Source organism: Triticum urartu, chromosome 2 (assembly GCF_003073215.2).
Source record: "Triticum urartu cultivar G1812 chromosome 2, Tu2.1, whole genome shotgun sequence".
Taxonomy (NCBI): Eukaryota; Viridiplantae; Streptophyta; class Magnoliopsida; order Poales; family Poaceae; genus Triticum; species Triticum urartu.
Window position 1 is genome coordinate 157,237,748 of NC_053023.1, and position 27,439 is coordinate 157,265,186.

The 27,439-nt window shown below is 47.6% G+C and overlaps 1 protein-coding gene across 1 annotated transcript; it reads right to left on the reverse strand.

Annotated features, from left to right (window-relative positions):
* Positions 1-21,764: 21,764 nt before the first annotated feature.
* On the reverse strand, positions 21,765-23,202 carry LOC125541329 (proline-rich receptor-like protein kinase PERK2). The gene is made up of 2 exons (XM_048704771.1): positions 22,427-23,202; positions 21,765-22,341 (listed from the first exon to the last, which is right to left on the reverse strand). The coding sequence occupies exons 1-2, from the start codon at positions 22,688-22,690 to the stop codon at positions 22,135-22,137; spliced, it is 471 nt and encodes a 156-aa protein (XP_048560728.1). The 5' UTR covers positions 22,691-23,202; the 3' UTR covers positions 21,765-22,134.
* Positions 23,203-27,439: the final 4,237 nt, after the last annotated feature.

Genomic DNA, 27,439 nt, shown 5'->3' on the forward strand with positions numbered 1-27,439 from the left:
GATGATCTGGTAGCTCACGAAGATACCGGTGCAAAAGGAAGTAGGTGTTAGTGTGTCATGCAAGGATGGTGGAGTGATCTCGGATGCCGGGTTCCCACGGGTCGACGGCGTGGCAACGAGGAGGAACAACTAACGTTCACGGGCGGATACAACATCCAAACATGCATCTCATACAACTCATGCATTCGTCCACGGGCGGTCGTTCTCGGCGGTTATTCCTTCGAAGCATGCGTTTCGAAGCAGATCGGTTCGTAGAGGAAGTAGTCGTTCATGAGTCGTCGAGGGAAGTAGTGGTACACGTTTTCGTAGATGTTTTGGGTCGTCGGCAGAGGTACTTGTCGCATCGCCGGGCGTATTCGTACACGTTTCAGAGAGGAACTTGGCATATCCATGTACTTGGCGTTTTGCAATCCCATGTACAGGGTCGTCATGTAGTCGTTTGGGCGTCGTGGAGGAACTTGACGTTCACGGGGTCCCGGTCTTGGGCATGGAGAGGGGCGCAACCCACGCAAGGAGGGGAGGCCGTGGTGGGTGCACTGGGCCTGTGCGTGCAGCGGTCAATGGGGTTGGGCCTTGCTGGAGGCACGCTGCGAGGGGCACGCCTCGTGGTCCACCAAATGTAGCAGGGGAGGTCGCTGCGGTCAATGGGTACGGCGACCCCTCACTGGACTTGGCGCAGTCACGGACAAGGGAGTGAGGCGGCTGGCTCCGGGATGCAGGGCACGGAGGGAGGTGTTGATCCAGCTGCTGGACGGTGTCTCCGGTGAGAACCGAGGCAAGGCAGGGGTTCAGCGGCCATGAGGTGGTCTCTTGTTACAGAGAACAAGCGAGATGAGAAGTAGAGGAGAGAAAGAGAAGGAAGAAGAGGCGCGAGGAAAGAGGTCTTGGAGGTTGCTGGCATTGAGAGCTCCGATGAGCTGGTCCGGCGGCCGGACTCCGGCAAAGCGCGCATGGATGATGACGGCGGGGACAACGCGGGATGGCAGACCGAAGAGCGAGCGTCGCTGGTGGTGGTCTTGCGCGTGGCGGGCACAGGTGCTCGAGGAGGCAAGGCGACCGGTGCTGGGGCTCCGACGAGCTCCGGCCTGAACGAAGGGGACGAGCGGCGTGGTCTTCCTGCTGGGCACGGAGGACGGTAGATGAGGGGTGACGGCGCCATGGAAGGTGGCTGGAGGAGGCGCGGTCGAGGGCTAGCGCTGCAGAGGGAGGCGCGCGACATCGAGAGGGAGATGGGGAACGAGGTGGCGGCGCTGGAGGAGGGATCGAGCAGGGGAGAGGAAGGAGCGATCGAGAGGATCGGTTGAGCTAGGGTTAGAGGTTGTGGGGGTCGGCTGGGCCTTGGAGGCCGGGCCAGTAGAGAGGGAGGGCTGTGTAGTGGATCTAAGACTGACAGTAGAATGGGGGGTAAGTATGAGGAGGCAAGATCCTAGCTATGGAGTAGTTGTACACACGAGTTTTACGAGTTCAGGCCCTTCTCGGAGGAAGTAACAGCCCTACGTCTCGGTGCCCTGAGGCGGTCGACTGGATTATGTGTGTGTGTGAGTTTACAAAAGATGCGAACCCCTGTGCCTGTGGAGGGGGATGGCTTATATAGAGTGCGCCAGGGCCCCAGCCAGCCCACGTTACAAAGGGTTTAAGGTACATTAGAGGGGGGACGTTACTGGTAACGCTAGTAAATAAAGAGACATAATGACCATTAAAGCTATGAGGTGATGTCCGACCGTTGTAGTTCGGAGTGACCTTAGACCTTTTGGTGGTCGAGTGACAGTCTCCGCGGTCGAGTGAATTCAAGTCTTCCGAGTGGAAGTCCTCATGGTCGAGTGGATGATCACTCCTCTTCGAATGCTTCTGGTTTGAGGGTGACGTCCTAGGGGAGGGTGTCTAGGTCAGGCCTATGACCCTACCCTAGGTACATATCTTCATCATTTCCCCCGAATGGTTCAGGGTTCGAGTGGGAAAGGAGTTGATAACCTCTCCGATTCAGCTTTTGCGCTTCGGAAATGTCTTGTCCAGAGGTCGAATGAACATTCGTGATGACTTCAACTGCTTGTTCAGTCACCTTGATCCATTCTTGGTTTTGTCGAGTGAACTTTCATTGTTAAGCTTCGAGTGTTCTGCTGTGAGGATTTCACGGGATTCGAATTTCGGGAAGCGCGCCGGGCGGGGGAGGCCGCAGTAATCGGGACGGATTAGGCAGGCCACCTCGATCTCTATGCCACCTTTTTCGCCACATGTCGCGTGCGCGACTATTGCGGGATTTGATCGGATCACCTGGGCCCATGAGTCAGCCACTCAGAAATGATCTCATATAAGGCGTTGGACGGGGGTTTTCGCACAATGCGTTCTCATTCTTCCCCTTCCTCCTCTGTTTTCTCCACCGCATCTGCCTCTGCCCTCGGCGTCGTCGCCCCGTTTGAACTCGATTCGCTACCATGGGGAAGGAGAAGACGGTGGCGTTGGAGCGTGCGAAGAAGGCGACAGCGAAGGCGAAAGGGAAGAGGACCAGCCAGAGCGGGTCTTCATCGAGGTCTGGCCTGCCGCCTGGCTAGATCCAGGGCGACTGGATTCGCTCGACAATCAGCCAAGACAATATCGACGACCTAGTCGAGGGGGGATTGATCCCCCACGAATCGGCGTGTCTCCCGGGGAACGAGACCGAGCCGCAGCCGCAGGAGGGTGAGTGCGTTCTCCTTGCCACTCACGTCGACCGCGGGTTTTCTTTGCCTCCCCGTCCTTTCTTTTGAGGTTTCTTGAACTTCTTTTGGGCTCAACTCCACCACTTTTCCCCAAACACCATCGTGTACCTTGACGCTTTCGTGTCCATGTGCGAGAACTTCCTGGGTTGTCGACCACACTCGGGTCTCTTCAAGCACATATTCACGTGTCGTTCTCAAACGGTCAAGAAGGCCAACCCGAGTGACGAGAGGACGCAAGTGATACAGATGTGCGGGGGTCTTGGAATTCAGATGAGGAACAAAAGCACTTTCCCAACCATGATCCTTCCCGAGTCGGTCCGGGGTTGGTAGTCGACCTGGTTCTACTGCAAGGACCAACCGACTCCGGGTCAGTCGACTGGATTTCCCTCCTTTTCCATGGCCCGAGTGGAGAAGCCCTCCACCTTGAGAGTGATCCCAGAGGAGAAGGCGTAGGTGAAGGTGTTGGTCGAGCGGGTGGTCCAACTTGTCCGCGACAGAGTGACCGGTATGGACCTGTTGGAGGTCTTCCTCAGTCGACGTATCCAACCACTCCAAGCTCGTGACCATCCGATGTGGATGTACTCGGGAATCGAGGATTCCACTCGGATCCACCCGGAGGATGTCAGTGAGAACACGGTGGAGCAGTGGCTGAGAGGCATTACTGGCAACAAGGATAACCCCCGGGGGTCCAGGAGGGTGGTTCCATTCGACCATTTGCTCGAGCGGGAACAGGTACGATTCTGCATTGTCGAGTGTTTTCTTGATTAACCATGTAACATCTTGTTGACGACCGACTGTCTTTCTTTTGTTCGTTGTCTTTCAGGCCCTTGTTGATATGTATTCAATGCCCAACGGAGAGCAGGAGCAAGATCCCGAGGGGGAGGCGAGAGTGGCGAGTGGCACTCGGATGAAGAGGAGGACGAGGAGAGCGATGACCCGAGTGATGAAGAAGAAGTCAACTCGCCTCCTCGCAGAGAAAGGAAGTCCAAGCACACTCACGACCCGGCGAGCACCCCCGACCTGGTGGCCGCACCAACTGGGCAGTCTTCAAAGCTCCCTCGGACGTCTTCTCCAGTGCTGATCGAGAAGGCACCGAAGCAGCCCAAGACTGCGCCGCCTCCAGTGACGAAACTACCAAAGGCCGCATCTTCCAAACCACCGAAGGCTTTGCCCAAAATCAAAGTGGCCATTCCCACTATCTCTGAGTAACAATTTGACATGATCCTTTGGTTGACTTGGGTAACAGAACGTAACCGACTGAATGTTGACATTTGTAGTGCTGCCACCTCTGGAACTTCCACCCGCCAGTACCAAGACGAAGAGATGGAAGATGCGGTTACCTCCAACCCAGGTACAATTCTCGTGATCTTGTTCTTGATTATTTGGTTGATTAAATTTTGGTGATTCACTTGGGGTCGACTGATTTCTTTGCAGCCCCACTCAATGTTATCGAGCTTCCGGATGACGATGAAGACGTGATACCGAGGCCCAGAAGGAGCAAGAAAGTAGCAGCTGGCAAGATATCTCAGTCGGAACTCGCAACATAACCAACAGTCCAACGGCCCGAAGATGCAGGTAGAGCCTCTGTAACTTTTGTTGTCCCAGTGTTGAGTGAACGCCTCGCACCGTCGACTGTACCAGTGTTTTCTTCAGCCATCCAACCTCATGCCTCGGAGCTCCAAGCTGCTGCATCTGGACCGTCTGTCCCCTTCTTCACCACCTATCATGTTTCGGAAAGCCAGTCGGACACCACTGCGGAGGCTATCCGTCAGGCTGGCGTAATGATGGAGCGGATGAAGGCGGTGCACGATAATAGCCAGGCTGCTTACGACGCCAGCGCGGCTCTTCGAGCCAATGTCCAGGTAAGTTGACTTCCGTCTGAACTTGTTCTATTAGGATATGCTACCTGAATATTTTCCTTCGTACAATCTCTTATTGTTTTCTTCGAATTTGTACACCCACTGGGTGTTTTGTTGTCTTTAGTATTTGCACTCTTCCACTCGGTCTGGTCGAATGGGATTTGAACCAGTGGGGGCACGCTAAGTGCACCCACTGGGTGTAGTCCCCGAGACCGCAGTCGACTGTGCGCAGTTGGCTTGGGTCTGAGCACTTCTTTCTCTTTCCTTTCTTCCACTCGGTCTGGGCGGAACATGCCGAGTGGGATCTGAACCAGTGGGGGCACACCAAGTGCACCCACTGGGTGTAGTCCCCGAGACCGCGGTTAACTGCTGGCAGTCGGCCGAGGTCCGAGGACTTCTTTTTTTACTCGACCTAGGCAGACCGGCCGAGTGGAATCTGAACCAGTGGGGGCACGCCAAGTGCACCCACTGGGTGTAGTCCCCGAGACCGCAGTCGACTGCTGGCAGTCGGTTGGGGTCTGAGTAAACTTTGAAGTTTTATTCACTCGGAAGTAAATAATCTTGGATCTTGTCGATTGATATGTCTTTTTCTCTCTGCAGAAATCTTGTACTCTCATTTCCATGTTCGCCGAATTTGAGGAGAAGCAGAGGCAACTCAACCTTGACCTGGAGCTGGCCCAACAAAACTTGAAGAAGGCTCAAGATGAAGTTGCCAGTATGGAAGGTAAATGCCTGTCGACTGCTCATGTCGATCGTCCTTTAAATTATCCCTTCGATCTTTTGTTTGATCTAAATGCTTATTTTGCAGAGAAAATGAGGTTGGCTCTGGAGAAGAAGGACTTGGACCTTGCAGCTGCGCAGAAGGAGGCTCAAGAGAAGACTACCCTTGCTGACAAGAAGCTGGCTTCAGTCGGAGTGCTGGAAGAGGAAGTAAGCAAGCTGAAGTCTTCTCTCACTGAATCCAACCGAGAGGCAACTCGTCTGAAGAAGGATAAGGTGGCTCTGAACGAGAAGCTGGAAGACATGGCTCCTAAGAGAAATGACTTAGAAGCTTATCTGGAAACCCTCGCCAAGAAGCTCTTTCTTATGCTCGAAGGTACCCCTTTTAATCCGACTCCTTTACTGTTTGCAAGTTAGTCCTGTCCAGTCGACTCATTAACTCCTTGACTGCAGAATTCTGCCAAAACTTTGAAGAGGAGACTGGACGGATCGAGACGGGTTTGGACCCTATCCTTTCTCTAGTCGGCGATGAGGCTGCCATGAATGTGCTTCGACTGGAATACCGCGTCGCCAGTGTTACAAGTTATCTTGCCCGTCTGAAGGTGGCAGTTTTACGCATCGACTCATCGCTCTGGCCAAGGGCAACGCTTCAAAATGATCTTGAGTCTCTGATGGCTCGACTCAATGAGGTCCCCAGTCGGGTGCAGGAATGGAAGAAGTCCTCTACCCGATGCGGTGCTGACGTGGCTCTATCGCTGGTAAGAGTCCACTGCAAGGAAGCCCGCGAAGATAAGCTGGCAGCGATCAAGGTCGCCAACACCAAAAGGCATGACTTCCAGTCCTTCATGGATACTTTCATCGCCGCTGCCACTCGGATGGCTGATGGAATTGACTTGGACAAATTCGTCGAGCTTGCAAGCCCTCCTCCTGCTGAGTGAACAAACTTGAGATTTAAACTTGCCTTAAATTTGCCTCGGAATACCGAGTGGTTTCTGTAACCGTTAAACTCCTTCGGGCCTGACACCCGAGTACTTTTATCTTCGTTTTGAAACTCTAGAGATTTTATCCGATCTTGGTTTATCTTCTGCATATGCTTGCGTTCATCTTCGAGTAGAACTTGTTCTTCACTTGGAATATCCTTCAAGATGCAACTCTGAAGGAGATATCCCAGTCGACATGTACCTCGTCGTCCTTGCGGATAAGGATGGAGCGCACATTGTATTTGTGGCGCAGCTCCGAGGAGAGGGTTGCGGTCGACCTGCACCTTGTCATCGTTGCAGATAGGGATGGAGCGGACATTGTACTTGTAGGGCGGCTCCGTGAGAGAATTGCAGTCGACCTGCACCTCGTCATCCTTGCAGATAGGGATGGAGCGGACATTGTACTTGTAGCGCGGCTCCGTGAGAGGATTGCAGTCGACCTGCACCTCGTCATCCTTGCGGATAGGGATGGACCAGACATTGTACTTGTAGCGCAGCTTCGTGAGAGGAGTGCAGTCGACCTGCACCTCGTCATCCTTGCGGATAAGGGTGGTTTTTCGACTTAGGCGGGTACTAGGCTGCAGCTAAGTCCCCGAGTGTGAGGTTTGCTCATCACTCGGTAGGATTTTTGAAACTTACGCGAGCACGGGGCTGCAACTAAGCCTCCGAGTGTGAGGTTTGCTCATCACTCGGTAAGATTTTTGAAACTTAGGCGAGCACGGGGCTGCAACTAAGCCCCCGAGTGTGAGGTTTGCTCATCACTCGGTGGGATTTTTGAAACTTACGCGAGCACGAGGCTGCAGGTAAGCCCCCGAGTGTGAGGTTTGCTCATCACTCGGTAGGATTTTTTCAACTTAGGCGAGTACTGGACTACAGCTAAGCCTCCGACTGAGAGGCTTGCTCATCACTCGGTAGGATTTTTGAAACTTAGGAGAGTACTGGACTGCAACTAAGCCTCCAAGTGAGAGGCTTGCTCATCACTCGGTAGGATTCTTGAAACTTAGGCGAGTACTGGACTGCAGCTAAGCCTCTGAGTATGAGGTTTGCTCATCACTCGGTAGGATTGTTGAAACTTAGGCGAGTACTGGACTGCAGCTAAGCCTCTGAGTGAGAGGCTTGCTCATCACTCGGTAGGATTCTTGAAACTTAGGCGAGTACTGGATTGCAGCTAAGCCTCCGAGTGAGAGGCTTGCTCATCACTCGGTAGGATTTTTTCAACTTAGGCGAGTACTGGACTGCAGCTAAGCCTCCGAGTGAGAGGCTTGCTCATCACTCGGTAGGATTTTTTCAACTTAGGCGAGTATTGGACTGCAGCTAAGCCTCCGAGTGGGAGGCTTGCTCATCACTTGGTAGGATTTTTTCAACTTAGGCGAGTACTGGACTGCAGCTAAGCCTCCGAGTGAGAGGCTTGCTCATCACTCCGTAGGATTTTTTCAACTTAGGCGAGTACTGGACTACAGCTAAGCCCCCGAGTGAGAGGCTTGCTCATCACTCGGTAGGATTTTTTCAACTTGGAGAGTACTGGACTGCAGCTAAGCCCCCGAGTGAGAGGCTTGCTCATCACTCGATAGGATTTTTTAAACTTAGGCGAGTACTGGACTGCAGCTAAGCCCCCGAGTGAGAGGCTTGCTCATCACTCGGTAGGATTTTTGAAACTTAGGCGAGTACTGGACTGCAGTTAAGCCCCCGAGTGAGAGGTTTGCTCATCACTCGGTAGGATTTTTTTCAACTTAGGCGAGTGCTGGACTGCAGCTAAGCCTTCGAGTGAGAGGCTTGCTCATCACTCGGTAGGATTTTTTCAACTTAGGCGAGTACTGGACTGCAGCTAAGCCTCCGAGTGAGAGGCTTGCTCATCACTCGGTAGGATTTTTTCAACTTAGGCGAGTACTGGACTGCAGCTAAGCCCCCGAGTGAGAGGCTTGCTCATCACTCGGTAGGATTTTTTTCAACTTAGGTGAGTAGTGGACTGCAGCTAAGCCCCCGAGTGAGAGGCTTGCTCATCACTCGGTAGGATTTTTTCAACTTAGGCGAGTACTGGACTGTAGCTAAGCCCCCGAGTGAGAGGCTTGCTCATCACTCGGTAGGATTTTTTTCAACTTAGGCGAGTACTGGACTGCAGCTAAGCCCCCGAGTGAGAGGCTTGCTCATCACTCGGTAGGATTTTTGAAACTTAGGTGAGTACTGGACTGCAGCTAAGCCCCCAAGTGAGAGGTTTGCTCTTCACTCGGTAGGATTTTTTCAACTTAGGTGAAACGGATTCGCAGCTGAGCCACCCACTAGGGGATTTCAGAAACAGTCGTAAACAATCGACAATCTTTTTAGAAGACTGTAAAACTCTTGTCTTTGATAAACAAAATACAAAGGTGTTTTTATTACATCTCAGCAGACTGAGTGTTTAAGTATAAAAGGGGCGGAGTAGCTCCGCATTCCAGGCGCGCGGCTCGTCTTTCTTGTGATCGATGTCGTAAAGGTGGTACACTCCATTGTGGAGCACTCTGGTGACCACGAAGGGGCCTTCCCAAGAGGGAGCAAGCTTGTGTGGTTTCTGCTGATCCACTCGGAGAACTAAGTCTCCCTCTTGAAATGCTCGACCCCTCACGTTTCTGGCATGGAATCGACGCAGGTCCTGCTGATAGATGGTTGATCGGATCAAGGCCATCTCTCTTTCTTTTTCAAGGAGGTCGACTGCATCCTGTCATGCTTGTTCTGCTTCTTCCTCTGTGAAAAGCTCGACTCGGGGTGCATTGTGGAGCAAGTCACTCGGAAGTAAAGCTTCGGCTCCATAAACCAAGAAAAACGGGGTTCTGCCAGTCGACCTATTGGGAGTTGTCCTCAATCCCCGTAATACTGATGGAAGTTCATCGACCCAGGCTCCTGCTGCGTGTTTGAGGTCACGCATCGGTCAGGGTTTCAGTCCTTTGAGAATCAATCCATTTGCTCTTTTAGCCTGTCCATTCGACTGGGGGTGGGCGACCAAGGCATAGTCGACTCAAGTACCTTGTGAAGCACAAAAAGTCCTGAACTCATAAGAATCAAAGTTTGATCCGTTGTCAGTGATGATGCTGTGGGGAACACCATATCTGAATGTTATCTCTCTGATGAAGCTGACAGCAGTACTGGCATCAAGGTTCTTGATAGGCTTGTCCTCAATCCACTTGGTGAGCTTGTCGACTGCTACAAGCACATGAGTGAATCCACTCCTGCCAGTCCTCAAAGGTCCAACCATATCCAATCCCCAAACAGCAAAGGCCAGACGAGTGGAATGGTCTTCAGGGCTGACGCAGGCTTGTGAGACATGTTGGAGTAAAACTGGCAACCTTCACATTTGTTGACTATTTCTTGTGCCATCTCATTTGCTCAAGGCCAGTAAAATCCCGCTCAGTATGCTTTGGCCACAATAGTCCGAGAGGACGCATGGTGACCACAGGTCCCCGAGTGGATATCATTGAGGATCACTCGACCTTCTTCAGGTGTTATGCATTTCTGGCAAACTCCAGTCACACTTTCTCTGAACAACTGTCCTCTTATCACAGTGAAGGCCTTAGATCGACAGACGATCTGTCGAGCCTCTTCTTCATATTCTAGGAGTTCCCTTCTAATAATGTATGTGATATATGGTATTGTCCAATCGGGGGTGATGACCAAAACTCCCATGATCAAGTCGACCACGGCTGGAATCTCGATTTCAGTCAGATCGGTGGCACTCCTCGGCTGTGGGGGCTCTTCAGTGAAGGGATCTTCTTGAACTGAAGGTGCATGAATATGCTCCAGGAACACATTACTAGTAATGGCTTCTCTCTTGGAGCCTATCTTTGCCAGATCATCGGCTGCTTGATTTTTCAGTCGAGGGATGTGATGGAGCTCTAACCCCCTCAAACCTCTTTTCTAACTTTCTTACTGCATTGCAATAACCAGTCATGGCTGGGCTTCTGATGTCCCACTCCTTCATCACCTGATTGACCACTAAATCCGAGTCGCCATAGACCATGAGGCGACGGACACCGAGTGAAATGGCCATACGCAACCCATACAAAAGTGCCTCGTGTTCGGCCTCATGGTTGGAGGAGTCAAAGTGAATCTAGAGAACATAATTGAGTTTGTCACCACGGGGGGAGACCAACACCACTCCAGCACCGGAACCATTCAGCATCTTGGACCCATCGAAGAACATGGTCCAATGCTCCGAATGAATTTGGGCTGGAAGTTGCTGTTCGATCCACTCAGCGAGGAAGTCAGCTATTGCTTGGGATTTAATAGCCTTCTTTGCTTCAAACTTGTTATCCAGGGGAAGGAGTTCAATCGCCCACTTTGCCACTCGACCAGTTGCATCTCTGTTGTTCAAAATCTCCGATAATGGAGCGTCGCTGACGACTGTAACGGAATGATCAGAGAAATAGTGTGCAACCTTCTTTGTGGTCATGTAAATTCCATAAACAAGTTTTTGATAATGGGGATATCTTTGCTTTGATGGAGTCAGAACTTCAGAAACGTAATATACTGGGCGCTGAACTTTATAAGTTTTTCCTTCTTCTTCCCGCTTGACCGTGAGTAATGTACTGACAACTTGTCCAGTGGCTGCAATGTAAAGCAGTAAAGGCTCTTTGCTGATTGGTGCAACAAGCACCAGCTGGGTGGAAAGCAGGGCTTTGAGCTCTACAAACGCTGCATCAGCTTCGGGAGTCCACTCGAACTTATCAGACTTCTTCATCAGTTGGTAAAGAGGACGAGACGAGAAATGAATCGACTCAGGGCGGCCAAACAACTAGTAAGCTTTTGGACATCGTGCACACGCACATGGCGTTTCATCCGAAGAATGGCAGCAACTCTCTCTGGGTTAGCGTCGATCCCTCATTCGGAAACGAGGAAACCGAGTAACTTTCCGCCAGGAACTCTGAATGTGCACTTTGATGGATTAAGCTTGATATCATACCTTCTGAGGTTGGCAAAGGTTTCGGCAAGGTCAGCCAGCAGGTTGGGACCTTTACGTGACTTGACTACAATGTCATCCATGTATGCTTCCACATTCCGACTGATTTGAGTGAGTAGACACTTTTGGATCATCCTCATGAATGTGGTCTAGCGTTCTTCAGGCCGAATGGCATAGTAACATAACAGAAACATCCGAATGGAGTGATGAAAGCCGTTTTTACCTCATCGGTTCCATACAGTCGGATCTGATGGTACCCGGAATAGGCGTCCAAGAAGGACAAACGCTCACACCCCGTAGTTGAGTCGACAATTTGGTCGATGCGGGGAAGAGGAAAATGATCTTTCGGGCAGGCCCGATTGATATGCTTGAAGTCAATGCACATGCGAAGTGAATCATCCTTCTTAGGGACCATGACAACATTGGCGAGCCACTCGGAGTGGTAAATCTCCCGGATGAACTCAGCTGCCAGGAGCCGAGCCACTTCCTCGCCAATTGCTTTTCTCTTTTGGATGGCGGACCGTCGGAGATGTTCCTTGACTGGTTTTACTTTCGTGTCGACTCGCAAACGATGCTCAGCCAGTCCCCTGGGTACACCCGGTATGTCAGAAGGTTTCCATGCAAAGATGTCCCAGTTCTCACGGAGGATCTGGATGAGCGCTTCTTCCTATTTGCTGTCGAGTGTTGACGAGATGTGGGTCAGAGCAGCATTGGGATCGGTCGGGTGAACATGAATCGGCTTCATTTCTCCTGACAACTGAAATGCGGATTCTGTGGCAGGCTTCTTGGCTCGCAGCAAATCACTCGGATCTGCATTTTTTTGATACTCTTGCAGTTCCACTACTGCCATCTGTGCATCGGCAATTTTTGAGCCCTTATGGAAGCACTCTTCCGCCTTTTGCCGATTGCCAGTGACAGTGATTACTCCTCTGGGGCCAGACATCTTCAATTTGAGATACACGTAACATGGTCAAGCCATAAAACATGCATAAGCGGGTCTCCCCAGAATGGCATGGTAAGCACTCCTGAAATCCACTACCTCAAACATCAACTTTTCCTTGCGGTAATTCTTGGAATCACCGGAAAACACATCAAGTGCGATCTGGCCGAGTGACTGAGCCTTCTTGCCAGGTATAACACCGTAGAAACTCATGTTGCTTTCACTAAGCTTGGACATCAGAATGCCCATTCCCTTCAAGGTTTCAGCATAAAGGATATTCAGGCCACTGCCACCATCCATCAACACTTTAGTCAGCCGAGTGCCTTCGACTACTGGGTCGACCACCAGTGCTTGCCTCCCAGGGGTGGCTATATGCGCTGGGTGGTCCGATTGGTCAAACGTGATGGCAGTCTGGGACCACTTCAAATAACTGGGTGTTGCCGGAGCAACCATGTTCACCTCCCTGTTAATAACCTTCAATCGACTTTTACTTTCAACATCAGCAAAAATCATCAGCGTGGAATTGACATTGGGAAAACCATCGTCATCTTCTTCTCTATCCTCTCCTCTGTCCGACTCCTTTTCCTTCTCTTTGGGTTGTTCCTCTCGGAACTGTTGGATCAGGAGACGACACTGTCGAGTGGTGTGTTTAGGGTAAATGAGATTCCCCTCTTTATCTTTTTTGGTATGAATATGGCAGGGTAAATCCAACACATCATTCCCATCTTGATCTTTAACCTTCTTGGGAGTCCCGGGCCCTTTGGGTTTTCCCTTGAATTTCCCTTGAGCAACAACTAAAGCTTCACCAGGAGCAGCTGGTTCGGCCTTTCGCTTCTGTTTCCGACTGGAATTCCCTCCTCCAGATTCTTGGGCGACTGTTTTATGTTTGCCACTCCGGAGTCGGTCTTCCTCTTCACCATTGGCATATTTGGTGGCAATCTCCATCATTCGAGTCAGAGTCATATCTCTTGTCCGACCGAATTTCAGATTCAACTCCCGGTACTTTACGCCTTCCTTGAAGGCACAAATTTCTTGGTGATCTGACACATTCTCCAATGTATGGTGTAATGTGATCCATCTCTGAATATAACCCCTCAAGGTTTCATTCGGTTTCTAAACACAACACTGCAATTCTGTCAACCCTGCCGGCCTTTTGCAAGTGCCTTCAAAGGTTCTAACAAATACTCGAGCAAGTTCCTCCCAACTATATATGCTGCCAGGAGCCAACTGATTCAACCACGCTCTGGCAGAGCCCTCCAACATCAAGGGGAGGTGTTTCATGGCCACATCATCATTGCCACCACCAATCTGCACAGCCACTCGGTAATCCTCAAGCCAAGTGTCTGGCTTGGACTCGCCGGTGAACTTGCTGACTCCAGTCGCCAACCTGAAGTTGGGAGGAATCACTGCTGCTCTGATGGCTCTGCTGAAACACTCGGGTCCTAAAACGTGTACCCTGCTTCTAGTCGGATGATCTCTATCGTGGCCTTCTCTGTGAGCTCTGTTTCTATCAACCAGACCTTGAATGAGGATAGACCTTGCATCAAAGCCTGGCTCTCTGGGGTCAACTGGAATTCTTCGTTCGCCGCTGTGGGGGCGCCTGTCATCTTGCCGCCGAGGCACGTATGACCCACTCCTCGGAGGAGGCGTGGGTACTCGACAACGGTCGTCGTGGTCGACTCGATGATCATACTGCTCACGATTCCTGTACTGATCTTGCTGGTACCCACGTCCCTCACGCTGCAGAGGCGATCTCGGGCTATGGGCAGATTGGACAGTATCCGCCACCACAGACCTGCTATGAATCCTATTCCGCGACTGAGATAATGTTGTATTCTGCTCCCCCGCTGCCCGGAGTAAAGCACGGATCTGCATCAAACCTCGGCCAGCTTCTGACTGGGAAGGTTAAATTGACTCTGCTATTCGAGCTGCAGCTGTGAGATTCTGGATCGGAGTTCGGTATACCTGAGTAGGAGGCGGAAAAGGTTGTCGTCGACTGGACTCGGGGATCCGCTACCGAGCACCTCGTCGAGTGCGCGCTGGAGGTTCTCCAGTCGAGTGCACTCAACCAAGTTGGCCAGGCGCGCCTCCTCCAAGGCCTGGGCCTCAGGGGTTTCTCCAACGATAGGAGTGTGAAGTGCATCCATATTACGGTGGCGAAGATCTTCCCTCCGATGCAAAGAGAGGGGTTCAGGACGGTACTCCTCGTGAACACGCGACGGATCGCCGCTGCCATCGCCACCGCCTTCATGGGTGAAGCCAGGAGGACTGCGTGGTCCATTGACCATCAAGACTTCCGCCGCGAGGTCGCTGCTATCGCATTTGGACGCAGTCTCGACGGAGCCAGCCGATAGATCGAACAGGCCGTAGAGAGTTTCATCGGGCTCGATCATCGCGATTTGTGGGGTGGCCGATTGGCAGGCCACCGCGTGCCTCACCCACCGCTGGAGCCGCGACCAACTGGATCGCTGGCGCCGATGAACAACGGAAAGGGAGGTTGCTTTAGGAGCCGACTAATACGGAGTCGACGGTTGCCGAAGAAGGACGCCGCGAATGCATGCGCGGAAGTGCGTCGCCCCGCAGACGGGGAGCGCCTCAACGTTGAGTGGAGCCTCGTGGAGCCAAGCGGAGTCGTCCGTGATGAAGACGAGCACGCCGAGACGGATCTCGCGGCCTTCAGCCAATTCTCCGCCGAAAACCATGATGATGGGAATCGGAAGAATCGCAACTTCTCCAATAAACTGCTAAGACACCTGCCCCAAGGTGGGCGCCAACTGTCGTGGATCTAAGACTGACAGTAGAATGGGGGGTAAGTATGAGGAGGCAAGACCCTAGCTATGGAGTAGTTGTACACACGAGTTTTATGAGTTCGGGCCCTTCTCGGAGGAAGTAACAGCCCTACGTCTCGGTGCCCTAAGGCGGTCGACTGGATTATGTGTGTGTGTGAGTTTACAAAAGATGCGAACCCCTGTGCCTGTGGAGGGGGTGGCTTATATAGAGTGCACCAGGACCCCAGCCAGCCCACGTTACAAAGGGTTTAAGGTACATTAAAGGGGAGACGTTACTGGTAATGCTAGTAAATAAACAGATATAATGACCATTAAAGCTATGAGGTGATGTCTGACCGTTGCAGTTTGGAGTGACCTTAGACCTTCTGGTGGTCGAGTGACAGTCTCCATGGTCGAGTGACTTCAAGTCTTCCGAGTGGAAGTCTTCATGGTCAGGTGGATGATGACTCCTCTTCGAATGCTTCTAGTTTGAGGGTGACGCCCTAGGGGAGGGTGTCTAGGTCAGGCCTATGACCCTACCCTAGGTACATATCTTCATCAGGTTGCACCTATGGAGGCCGGCGGCTGGGCCTTAGGCCAATTAGGTGGTGAAGGAAAAGGCCAGAGGCCTGGTCGGCTGTGTCTCCCTTATTTTTCCATAGCAAAAAAAATGCAAAGAAAGAAAAAGAAGTGAAGAAAAGGTTAAAGAGTTTGGGCATGGGATTTTTTTCCCGGACTCACAAGAATATGCTTGTTCCGAGAAAATAGAAAAGGTCATGATTGAAAGATGTAAATTCAAACTCATTTGAATTTAATTCAAATGGGTTTGAACTAGGACTCGGTAAAAGGAAGGTTCAAAAATGTTTGGATTTTTGGTGGAGCTCCAGAATATGATGAAAGAATATATGGCAAGGTTGGAGACCAAGAATTAAGATAACAAAGGCATTGGGATAATTTGCAAGTGTGTTATGGTGAATTCCAAATTAAAGGAATATTTAATATAACCCCCTAATATTGGGAGGATACGTTATAAAGAGAATCACCACGTGAATTCCCTCGGTTTAAATAGATCAAACGATCTATGCAATTTATTTGGTTGAGTTTAAAAAATGAAATGGAATGATGGCATGATGACATGATGCAATGCACATGATGCAAAGATGAATGCAACAGACAAAACAAATCACCCGACGAAACTCGGAAAACATGGAAGGCATCTGAAGCTCCGGTCTTGGGGCGTCACAACACTCCACCACTACGAGAGGATCTCATCCCGAGATCTAGGATGGCACCGGGGAAAACGGAAGAGGAAGGGGAGAAGGTAAAACTAAGTTGCTTCTTTGACAAATGAGGCAAACCAAAGAACCTTGCGAGGTTGAACAAATTGAAAGAAAGAATACAACGAAGATGAACAAAGTTGAAAACACTCCGGTTAAAACAAGATAGAGAAGGCATAAGAATGATATAATTTGGACATCACTCCGGTAGAAAAGAGAAGTGAACTTGATAAGATGAAAATAAATTGAAGGAATGACACAACACTCCGGTTGAATGGATAAGCAATGGAAAGAACATGGTCTTCACAACTCAAAATTATCAACAACGAAAGGATAAGTTGTGAGCTTATGGAAAACAACTGAAAACTGAGGTGAAATTCTGCCACTAACAAAAACAATAGATTGGATTGATATCAACAAGGAGACGAGAAGCTTATTTCACCGGGAGGATAAATGAAGAGCTTGGGTCATTTATGAGCACCATAAATAGCAAAAATCCTTATGGAAAGCTTTAGGTGAAATATAACCCAATATAATTCCAACGAAGAGATTGATGGATTTAAAATACCTCATTCTTGATAACTTGTGAATCATGAAACACGAAGGGAAATTATCAAGAATGACATAACACCACCTCAAAAGATAAGGTAGAAAGAATTGCACTTCGGAATGCAAGATGAAGAATGTTTGAACTCCTCAAAACAAGACATGCATTGAGCACCATGTTTATTTGAGAGTATAGCTTGGCTGATCTGAACTTCGAAAGAGATCTTGAAGAACAATTGAAGAATGAAAAGAATCCTTGACGAACCACCATGTAGAAAACTCTCGAATAACTCCGGATGGATAAAAAGAAGGTCGCAAGGAAAGGAAGCTTGAAAAGAATAATATGAATCCTTGCATTGATTAGATGGAGCTTCACAACGAGATAATGCGGAAAACTTGGAACTCCGGAAAAGAAAAGATGAAGCATCTCGAATCGAGAAATGTGACATGATGAAGAACTCTGGAAAGAAAAAACTAGATCACTTGGATGAAACAAGAATAAGAATTATGTTATGCGTATCCTTCACCAATTTAAATTGATGACAAGCAACGGATTTGGCATACTACTTATTCTCGTAGAAAGGATTAAGAGAGATATAGCACAAACTTGAATAAGGTCTTGATGGAACCACCGGTGGGATTCGAAAACAACGAATGAATTGATATGAGAACATATGAAGAGGAATCTTGAACAAACCACCGTAAGAATTAGAAAGCGAATGAAGATACTAGAGAGAATTTAGATACATGAGAACGAAGAGATCACGAGCTGATTAGAGAATATTTGAATGATGCACTGGTAAGATTTGGAGAACGATAGCTGAAAGCTGAGAATGAATAAATCTTCTGAAATGATGGCCTCCAAAGAATCAAACTGAAAAGGCTCCTGAAATGCTCCGAATGGTTGAAAAGAATTCTCACAATCAAAAACAATTATGAGAGGATGGCAACAAGCTAGAATCACGAATCTTTGAGAGAACGGATAAGATTTGGAGGAAAACTCTTCTGCGGTCTTCAAATGCAGAGAATGACAATGAGAATCACCACCATGAATTATTGAGGTATTCCGGAATTATTAGAAGAGGAAAGGTTGAGCCAAAGATGAAAAGAATTTGAAAGTGATATTGGAGAAGGTAATTTGTCTGATGAAAATTCATTCTTACGTCAAACTTTAGAAGATTTGAGAATGGCTCCGAGAAAATAGAAGAGTCAGGTAAGATCCTGGGAAAAGACCTGTGGGTTAGGGCCCACTCAAGAGAAACACCGCTGGAATGATTTTGAAGAGAGATTACACCGGTTGAATTAAATGGCTCAATAGAGATAACAATCTCGAGATATCTTGAACGGATTGAAGTGAACTATTACGAGGTGCACCGGTATGGGAAAACATTTAAAACAAGGAAAAGATATGATCGACAAAGCTTGAATTTAATCCACCGAAGAAGAAAAGAGAACGAAGAATAATAAACTTGAAACTCCGTTAGTATCTTACTGAGAATCATCGGATAAGAACATTGACGGAAAAGAATGGAGAAACTTCACATCAATAAAAGATGCTTGATTAATAAATCTGAATCCTTGAAGAAAAAGGGGGGGGGGGGGGGAAAACAAAGGTAATTTGGAGACGAATGAAACAAATAACGTTGAGAAGACTTTGGGTTGATCTTGCAGATGGAAAAAATGATAGGATCAACTTGAAGAGAGACACACCGGTTCAGAAGAAATTGAGATGGCAAACTCAGAGATCAAGAAGGATTTGTATTCACATAGGAATATGAGAACACCACTTGAGGAAGGTATGGAATCAACACTTGACATTGAAGCAACTTGAATACCATAATTCAAAACATAACAAAGGATTGGCTTGCAAAATAAGCCGAAAACAAACATATGATAGACCCCATACTGTATCATGTGTCTGTTGGAAGGATATCCTACGTGATACTTGAATTCCTACTTATAAACTCCCGAAACTTTCTGGTTATGCAATCAGGTGTTGGGGATACAGGGGAAGCATAATATCTCACCCAAACTAACAATTCCTACATCCAGCTGTATCCATCCTTCAACACATAACCAAGAAACCTTCGGAAATCATGTACCTCAACCTTCGAAAAGCATCCGTTATACGAGTTATGGCAATACTCCCGAACTCCCGCCCCAGTGCTGGGTGGCGTCGAGGTTATCTCACCAACAACTGCATAAAAGAGATTTTCGATGTCGACGAACTCAGTTTTCTCGAACTGCAACGATAAAATTCTGATGACAACACCTCGAAGCTCAACTCCCCGGGACACTGCCACAACCCCTAAATGTCAGGAGGCACCAAGAACAATGTTCTCGTCACAAAACCATCGGAACGATTCCAAGATACCCGCATGATCCTAAAAAGAATTCGTGAAATTTGAGGAGAGAAGAGTCGAAACTTCTACGTCAGGAGGCCTCGCCAGAGCGACGAAGGGACTGAGGAGTAAAAAGAATCCTACTCTCCGATATATATAATCCAAAGACTCAAAACATTTTGTTCTAGACACAACAACGTCAGCGATTCGATCAAGCAGGGGGCTCCTAAGTCGGGGAAGGCTCTGATTTCCAACTTGTAACACCCAAAATGCGGCTATATCTCACACGTGTCAGGGCACGACTTAGAGGCATAGCCGCATGATAGGCTTGTCGCAAGAGGGGTAATCTTCACACATCCCATGTACTGAATGAGAAAGGGATAAAGAGTTGGCTTATAATCGCCACTTCACACAAATACAAGTTAAACATACATCATCCAGAATACAAACAAGGTCCGACTACGGAACCAAAATAAAATAAGACAACCCCAATTGCTAGATCCCCGATCGCCCCAACTGGGCTCCACTACTGATCAAAAGGAAACGAAACAAAACAACGATCAAGATCTTCCTCGAGCTCCCACTTGAGCTCGGTTGCGTCATCTACACTGGTATCATCAGCACCTGCAACTGTTTGAAAGTATCTGTGAGTCACGAGGACTCAACAATCTCACACCCGCGAGATCAAGACTATTTAGGATTATGGGTAGGAAAGGGTAGTGAGGTGGAGCTGCAGCAAGCACTAAGCATATATGGTGGCTAACTTACGCAAATAAGAGCGAGAAGAGAAGCAACGCAACGGTCGAGAAGCTAGAAGTGATCATGAAACTACTTACTTCAAACATAACACAAGAACCGTGTTCACTTCCCGGACTCCGTCGGAAAGAGACCATCACGGCTACACACGCGGTTGATGCATTTTAATTAAGTCAAGTGTCAAGTTCTCTACAACCGGATATTAACAAATTCCCATCTGCCACATAACCATGGGCACGGCTCTCGTAAGTTTAAACCCTGCAGGGGTGTCCCAACTTAGCCCATCACAAGCTCTGATGGTCAATGAAGGATATTCCTTCTCCCGGGAAGACCCGATCAGTCTCAGAATCCCGGTTACAAGACATTTCGACAATGGTAAAACAAGACCAGCAAAGCCAACCGATGTTCCGACAAATCCCGATAGGAGTCGCACGTATCTCGTTCTCAAGGCACACCGGATGGGCAAGACGTCTGGTTGGCATAGACCCTGGTTGCCCAGGGGGCGCCGGACATCGCCCAGTTTGGACCAACACTCGGAGGAGCACTGGCCCGGGGGTTCAAAATAAAGATGACCCTTGAGTCTGCAGAACCCAAGGGAAAAAGGCTTAGGTGGCAAATGTTAAAACCAAGGTTGGGCCTTGCTGAAGGAGTTTTATTCAAAGCGAACTGTCAAGGGGTTCCCATAACACCCAACCGTGTAAGGAACACAAAATCGAACATAACACAGGTATGAAGGAAACTAGGGCGACAAGAGTGGAACAAAACACCAGGCATAAGGCCGAGCCTTCCACCCTTTACAAATTATATAGATGCATTAATTAAAATAAGAGATATTGTGATATCCCAACATAAACATGTTCCAACATGGAACAAACTTTAACTTCACCTGCAACTAGCAATGCTATAAGAGGGGGCTGAGCAAAAGCGGTAACTTAGCCGAACAACGGTTTGCTGGGAAGGTGAGTTCGAGGCTTGACATGGCAATATGGGAGGCATGATATAACAAGTGGTAGGTAGCGCGACATAACGATAGAGCGAACAACTAGCAAGCAAAGATAGAAGTGGTTTCGAGAGTGTGGTCATCTTGTCTGAGATCCCGCAAGGAAGAAGAACAAGCTCATGAAGAAGACAAACAGACGTAGTCGAACGGATCCTCACAGCTCCGGAACGAAACCAAAGCTAACGAGAGAAGCAACCCGGAAAGAAGCATGCAACATAGTAAACAACCATCACATAAACATGGCATGATGCACGATCAAGTATGATGTATGTCCGGATTAAATATGCATGGCATGCCAAAGAGCATCAAACAATACTACAAATTAAGTGGAGTTCAATATGCAACGAGTTGCATATTGAAGAAACACCACATTTAATTATTTAGTTCTCTCGTGTTTAAGTACTCGACAATATTAAATGTTGTTAAGCATGGCAAGAGGTGAAGCATAATTAAATTAATGGTTTAGGCAAGTTTAAATGATGCCGGAACAACAAACAACAATTCTGGTAAATCCTGATATGCATTTAGCAATTTAATGCAAACAACAATTTTAAACATTTTAAATGTTATTATCATGATGCGGATGACATATGCAAGTATTAAACAAAATTTGTTAAAAGTTGACATGAACATGATATGAAACATTTGGTCGCCATGACGAAATGAAAGGGGTGACACGGCGGCGATAACGAAAATGATGCCAAGGCATTATTCCGATGATCTGGTAGCTCACGAAGATACCGGTGCAAAAGGAAGTAGGTGTGAGTGTGTTATGCAAGGATGGTGGGGTGAACTCGGATGCTGGGTTCCCACGGGTCGACGGCGTGGCAACGAGGAGGAACAACTAACGTTCACGGACGGATACAATATCCAAACATGCATCTCATACAACTCATGCATTCGTCCACGGGCGGTCGTTCTCGGCGGTTATTCCTTCAAAGCGGATCGATTCGTAGAGGAAGTAGTCGTTCACGAGTCATCAAGGGAAGTAGTGGTACACGACGAAGATAGTGGTACATATTTTCGTAGATGTTCTGGATCATCCGTAGAGGTACTTGTCGCATCGCCGGACGTATTCGTACACGTTTCAGAAAGGAACTTGGCGTATCCATGTACTTGGCATTTTGCAATCCCATGTCCAGAGTCGTCATGTAGTCGTTCGGGCGTCGTGGAGGAACTTGACATTCACGGGATCCCGGTCTTGGCCATGAAAAAGGGCGCAGCCCACGCAAGGAGGGGAGGCCGTGGTGGGTGCACTGGATCTGCGCGTGCAGCGGTCAACGGGGTTGGGCCTTGCTGGAGGCACGCTGCGAGGGGCACGCCTCATGGTCCACCAAATGGAGCAGGGGAGGTCGTTGCGGTCAATGGGCACGGCGACCCCTCGCTGGACTTGGCGCAGTCGCGGACGAGGGATTGAGGCGGTTGGCTCCGGGATGCAGGGCACGGAGGGAGGTGTTGATCCGGTCGCTGGACGGCGTCTCCGGTGAGAACCAAGGCGAGGCAGGGGTTCAGCGGCCATGAGGTGGTCTCCTGTTACAGAGAACAAGAGAGATGAGAGGTAGACGAGAGAAAGAGAAGGAAGAAGAGGCGCGAGGAAAGAGGTCCTGGAGGTCACCGGCGTTGAGAGCTCCGATGAGCTGGTCCGGCGGCCGGACTCCGACGAAGCGCGCATGGATGATGGCGGCGGGGACAGCGCGGGACGGCGGACCGAAGAGCGAGCGTCGCTGGTGGTGGTCTTACGTGCGGCGAGCGCGGGTGCTCGAGGAGGCAAGGCGACCGGTGCTGGGGCTCTGGCGAGCTCCGACCTGAACGAAGGGGACGAGTGGTGCGGTCTTCCTGCTCGGCGCGGAGGACGGCAGATGCGGGGTGACGGCGCCATGGAAGGTGGCTGGAGGAGGCGCGGTCGGGGCCTAGCGCTGCGGAGGGAGGCGCGAGAGATCGAGAGGGAGATAGGGAGATGGGGAATGAGGTGGCGGCGCTGGAGGAGGGATCGAGCAGGGGAGAGGAAGGAGCGATCGAGAGGATCGGTCGAGCTAGGGTTAGAGGTTGTGGGGGTCGGCTGGGCCTTGGAGGCTGGCCCAGTAGAGAGGAAGGGCTGCGCCTAGGGAGGCTGGCGGCTGGGCCTTAGGCCAATTTGGTGGTGAAGGAAAAGGCCAGAGGCCTGGTCGGCTGTCTCTCCCTTATTTTCTATAGCGAAAAAAATTAATGCAAAGAAAGAAAAAGAAGTGAAGAAAAGGTTAAAGAGTTTGGGCATGGGATTATTTTCCCGGACTCACAAGAATATGCTTGTTCCAAGAAAATAGAAAAGGTCATGATTGAAAGATGTAAATTCAAACTCATTTGAATTTATTTCAAATGGGTTTGAACTAGGATTCGGTAAAAGGAAGGTTCAAAAATGTTTGGATTTTTGGCGGAGCTCCGGAATATGATGAAAGAATATATAGCAAGGTTGGAGACCAAGAATTAAGATAACAAAGGCATTGGGATAATTTGCAAGTGTGTTATGGTGAATTCCAAATTAAAGGAATATTTAATATAGCCCCCTAATATTGGGAGGATATGTTATAAAGAGAATCACCATGTGAATTCCCTCGGTTTAAATAGATCAAACGATCTATGCAATTTATTTAGTTGAGTTTAATTAAATGAAATGGAATGATGGCATGATGACATGATGCAATGCACATGATGCAAAGATGAATGCAACAGACAAAACAAATCACCCGACGAAACTCGGAAAACATGGAAGGCATCTGAAGCTCTGGTCTTGGGGCGTTACAACTAGGCACTGGATCAATATGTTAGTCCCAAAAATAGTATAAAAAGTTGCCAAAAGTATATGAAAGTTCTAGAATATTGGCATGGACCAATCAAAAATTATAGATACGACAGAGACGTATCAGCATCCCCAAGCATAATCCTGCTCGTCCTCGAGTAGGTAAATGATAAAAAAGATAATTTTTGATGTGGAATGCTACCTAGCATAATCTTGATCATTAATACATGAGTGATTCAAAGCAATAGTCTATCATTTGACATTAAGACAATAATACTTCAAGCATACCAACCAAGCAATTATGTCTTCTCAAAATAACATAGCCAAAGAAAGCTCATCCCTACAAAATCATATAGTTCGGCTATGCTTCATCTTCATCACACAAAATGCTCTCATCATGCACAACCCCGATGAAAAGCCAAGCAATTGTTTCATACTTTAGTATTCTCAAACTTTTTTCAACTTTCACACAATACATGAGCGCGAGCCATGTACATAGCACTACGGGTGGAATAGAATATGATGGAGGTTGTGTGGAGAAGACAAAAAGGGAGAAAGTCTCACATCGACATGGCTAATCAACGGTCTATGGAGATGCCCATCAATTGATGTTAATGCGAGGAGTAGGGATTGCCATGCAACGGATGCACTAAGAGCTATAAGTGTATTAAAGCTCAAACTGGAAACTAAGTGGGTGTGCATCCAACTTGCTTGCTCATGAAGACCTCGGGCATTTGAGGAAGCCCATCATCGAAACATACAAGCCAAGTTCTATAATGAAAATTTCCACTAATATATGAAAGTGATAACTCAAGAGACTCTCTATATGAAGAACATGGTGCTACTCTGAAGCACAAGTGTGGTAAAAGGATAGTAGCATTGCCCCTTATCTCTTTTTCTCTCATTTTTTTTTGTTTTTTTGTTTTTTGTGGGCTTCTTTGGCCTCCTTTTTTTATTTGGGCTTCTTTGGCCTCTTTTATTTTTTTAAGTCCGGAGTCTCATGCCGACTTGTGGGGGAATCATAGTCTCCATCATCCTTTCCTCACTGGGTCGATGCTCTAATAATGATGATCATCACACTTTTATTTACTTACAACTCAATATTACAACTCGATGTCTAGAACAAAGTATGACTCTATATGAATGCCTCTGGCAGTGTACCAAGATGTGCAATGATCTAGCGTAGCAATGACATCAAAAAAATGGACAAGCCATGAAAACATCATGCTAGCTATCTTATGATCATGCAAAGCAATATGACAATAAATGCCCAAGTCATGTATATGATGATGATGGAAGTTGCATGGCAATATATCTCGGAATGGCTATGGAAATGCCATGATAGGTAGGTATGGTGGCTGTTTTGAGAAAGATATAAGGAGGCTTGTGTGTGATAGAGCGTATCATATCACGAGGTTTGCATGCACCGGCGAAATTTGCACCGACTCTCAAGGTGAGAAAGGGCAATGCAGGTATCAGAGAGGCTAGCAATGATGGAAGGGTGATAGTGTGTATAATCCATGGACTCAACATTAGTCATAAAGAACTCACATACTTATTGCAAAAATCTACAAGTCATCAAAACCAAGCACTACGTGCATGCTCCTAGGGGGATAGATTGGTAGGAAAAGACCATCGCTCGTCCCCGACCGCCACTCATAAGGAAGGCAATCAAAGAAACACCTCATGCTTCAAATTTGTCACACAACGGTTATCATACGTGCATGCTACGGGACTTGCAAACATCAACACAAGTATTTCTCAATTTCACAATTACTCAACTAGCACGAATCTAATATCACCACTTTATATCGCAAAACTATTGCAAGGACCCAAACATATCATATTCAGTGATCTACAAGTTTTATGTAGGATTTTATGACTAACCATATGAATGACCAATTCCTGTCATCTCTCTAAATAGATATAAGTGAAGCAAGAGAGTTTAATTCTTTCTACAAAAGGTATGCCCACGCTCTAACAAATATAAGTGAAGCAAAAGAGCTTTCTACAAGTGTCGGTTTTCTAAGTGAAGAGAAACAGGCAATCCAAACTTCAAATTATATAAGCGAAGCACATGAAGCATTCTATAAAGCCATACTCAAAAGATATAAGTGAAGTGCAAAGAACATTCTTTAAATCAACCATGGACTATCTCATACCAGCATGGTGCATAAAAGAAAAGTGAAAACTATATGCAAAAGATGCTCCAAGATTTGCACATATCACATGAATGAAATGAATCCGAAAACATACCGATACTTGTTGAAGAAAGATGGGATGCCTTCCGTGGCATCCCCAAGCTTAGAAGCTTGAGTCTCCTTGAATATTTACTTGGGGTGCCTTGGGAATCCCCAAGCTTGAGCTCTTGCCTCTCCTCCTTCTCCTCACATCGAGACCTCCTCGATCTTCAAACACTTCATCCACACAAAACTCAACAGAAAGCTCGGTAAGATACGTTAGTATAATAAAGCAAATCACCACTCTAAGTACTGTTGCAAACCAATTCATATTTTGTTTTCTCATTGTAGCTACTTTAATATAAATTTTCCATGGCTTTATCCACTGATAGAAATCGATAGTTTCATCAAAACAAGCAAACTATGCATCAAAAACAAAATCTGTCTGAAACAGGACAGTATGTAGTAATCTGAACATTCACCATACTTTTGGTACTCCAAAAATTCTGAAACAATTAGGAAAAATAAACAATTTGTATATCAATACAGTGCAAAAGCTTTCAGAACCGTTTGATGCTCTAGTAAAAAATGTAAAATCACGCACTACAGCCAAAGTTTCTGTTTTGCACCGCACAAACCAACAAGCAATGTAAACATCCTAAAGGCAAATCTTGGCACATTATTTTCATAATACAATGGATTTGTACTTTATAAAATCACACAACAAAAATAAATGACTCTCTAAAACTTCCGAGTTGTCTCCCTGGCAGCGTGATGTCTACTACACAATCTTCTTCTTGTAGACGTTGTTGGGCCTCCGAGTGCATAGGTTTGTAGGACAGTAGCAAATTTCCCTCAAGTGGATGACCTAAGGTTTATCAATCCGCGGGAGGCGTAGGATGAAGATGGTCTCTCTCAAGCAACCCTGCAACCAAATAACAAAGAGTCTCTTGTGTCCCCAAAACACCCAATACAATGGTAAATTGTATAGGTGCACTAGTTCGGCAAAGAGATGGTGATACAAGTGCAATATGGATGGTAGATATGGGTTTTTGTAATCTGAAAATATAAAAACAGTAAGGTAACTAATGATAAAAGTGAGCACAAACGGTATTGCAATGCTAGGAAACAAGGCCTAGGGTTCATACTTTCACTAGTGCAAGTTCTCTTTGAAGGAAATATGCCCTAGAGGCAATAATAAAGATATTATTTATTTCCTTATATCATGATAAATGTTTATTATTCATGCTAGAATTGTATTAACCGGAAACATAATACATGTGTGAATACATAGACAAACAGAGTGTCACTAGTATGCCTCTACTTGACTAGCTCGTTAATCAAAGATGGTTATGTTTCCTAACCATAAACAAAGGAGTTGTTATTTGATTAACAGGATCACATCATTAAGTGAATGATCTGATTGACATGACCCATTTCATTAGCTTAGCACCCGATCGTTTAGTATGTTGCTATTGCTTTCTTCATGACTTATACATGTTCCTATAACTATGAGATTATGCAACTCCCGTTTACCGGAGGAACACTTTGGGTGCTACCAAACGTCACAACGTAACTGGGTGATTATAAAGGAGTACTACAGGTGTCTCCAAAGGTACATGTTGGGTTGGCGTATTTCGAGATTAGGATTTGTCACTCCGATTGTCGGAGA

What these genes read in the sequence shown, in the direction of transcription:
- LOC125541329 (XM_048704771.1), bottom strand. Translation starts at nt 22,690, where the DNA reads ATGGCGCCGTCACCCCGCATCTGCCGTCCTCCGCGCCGAGCAGGAAGA. An exon ending in CATCGGAGCTCTCAACGCCG is followed by an intron (nt 22,342 to 22,426) that starts GTGACCTCCAGG and finishes TCTCTGTAACAG; the next exon opens with GAGACCACCTCATGGCCGCT.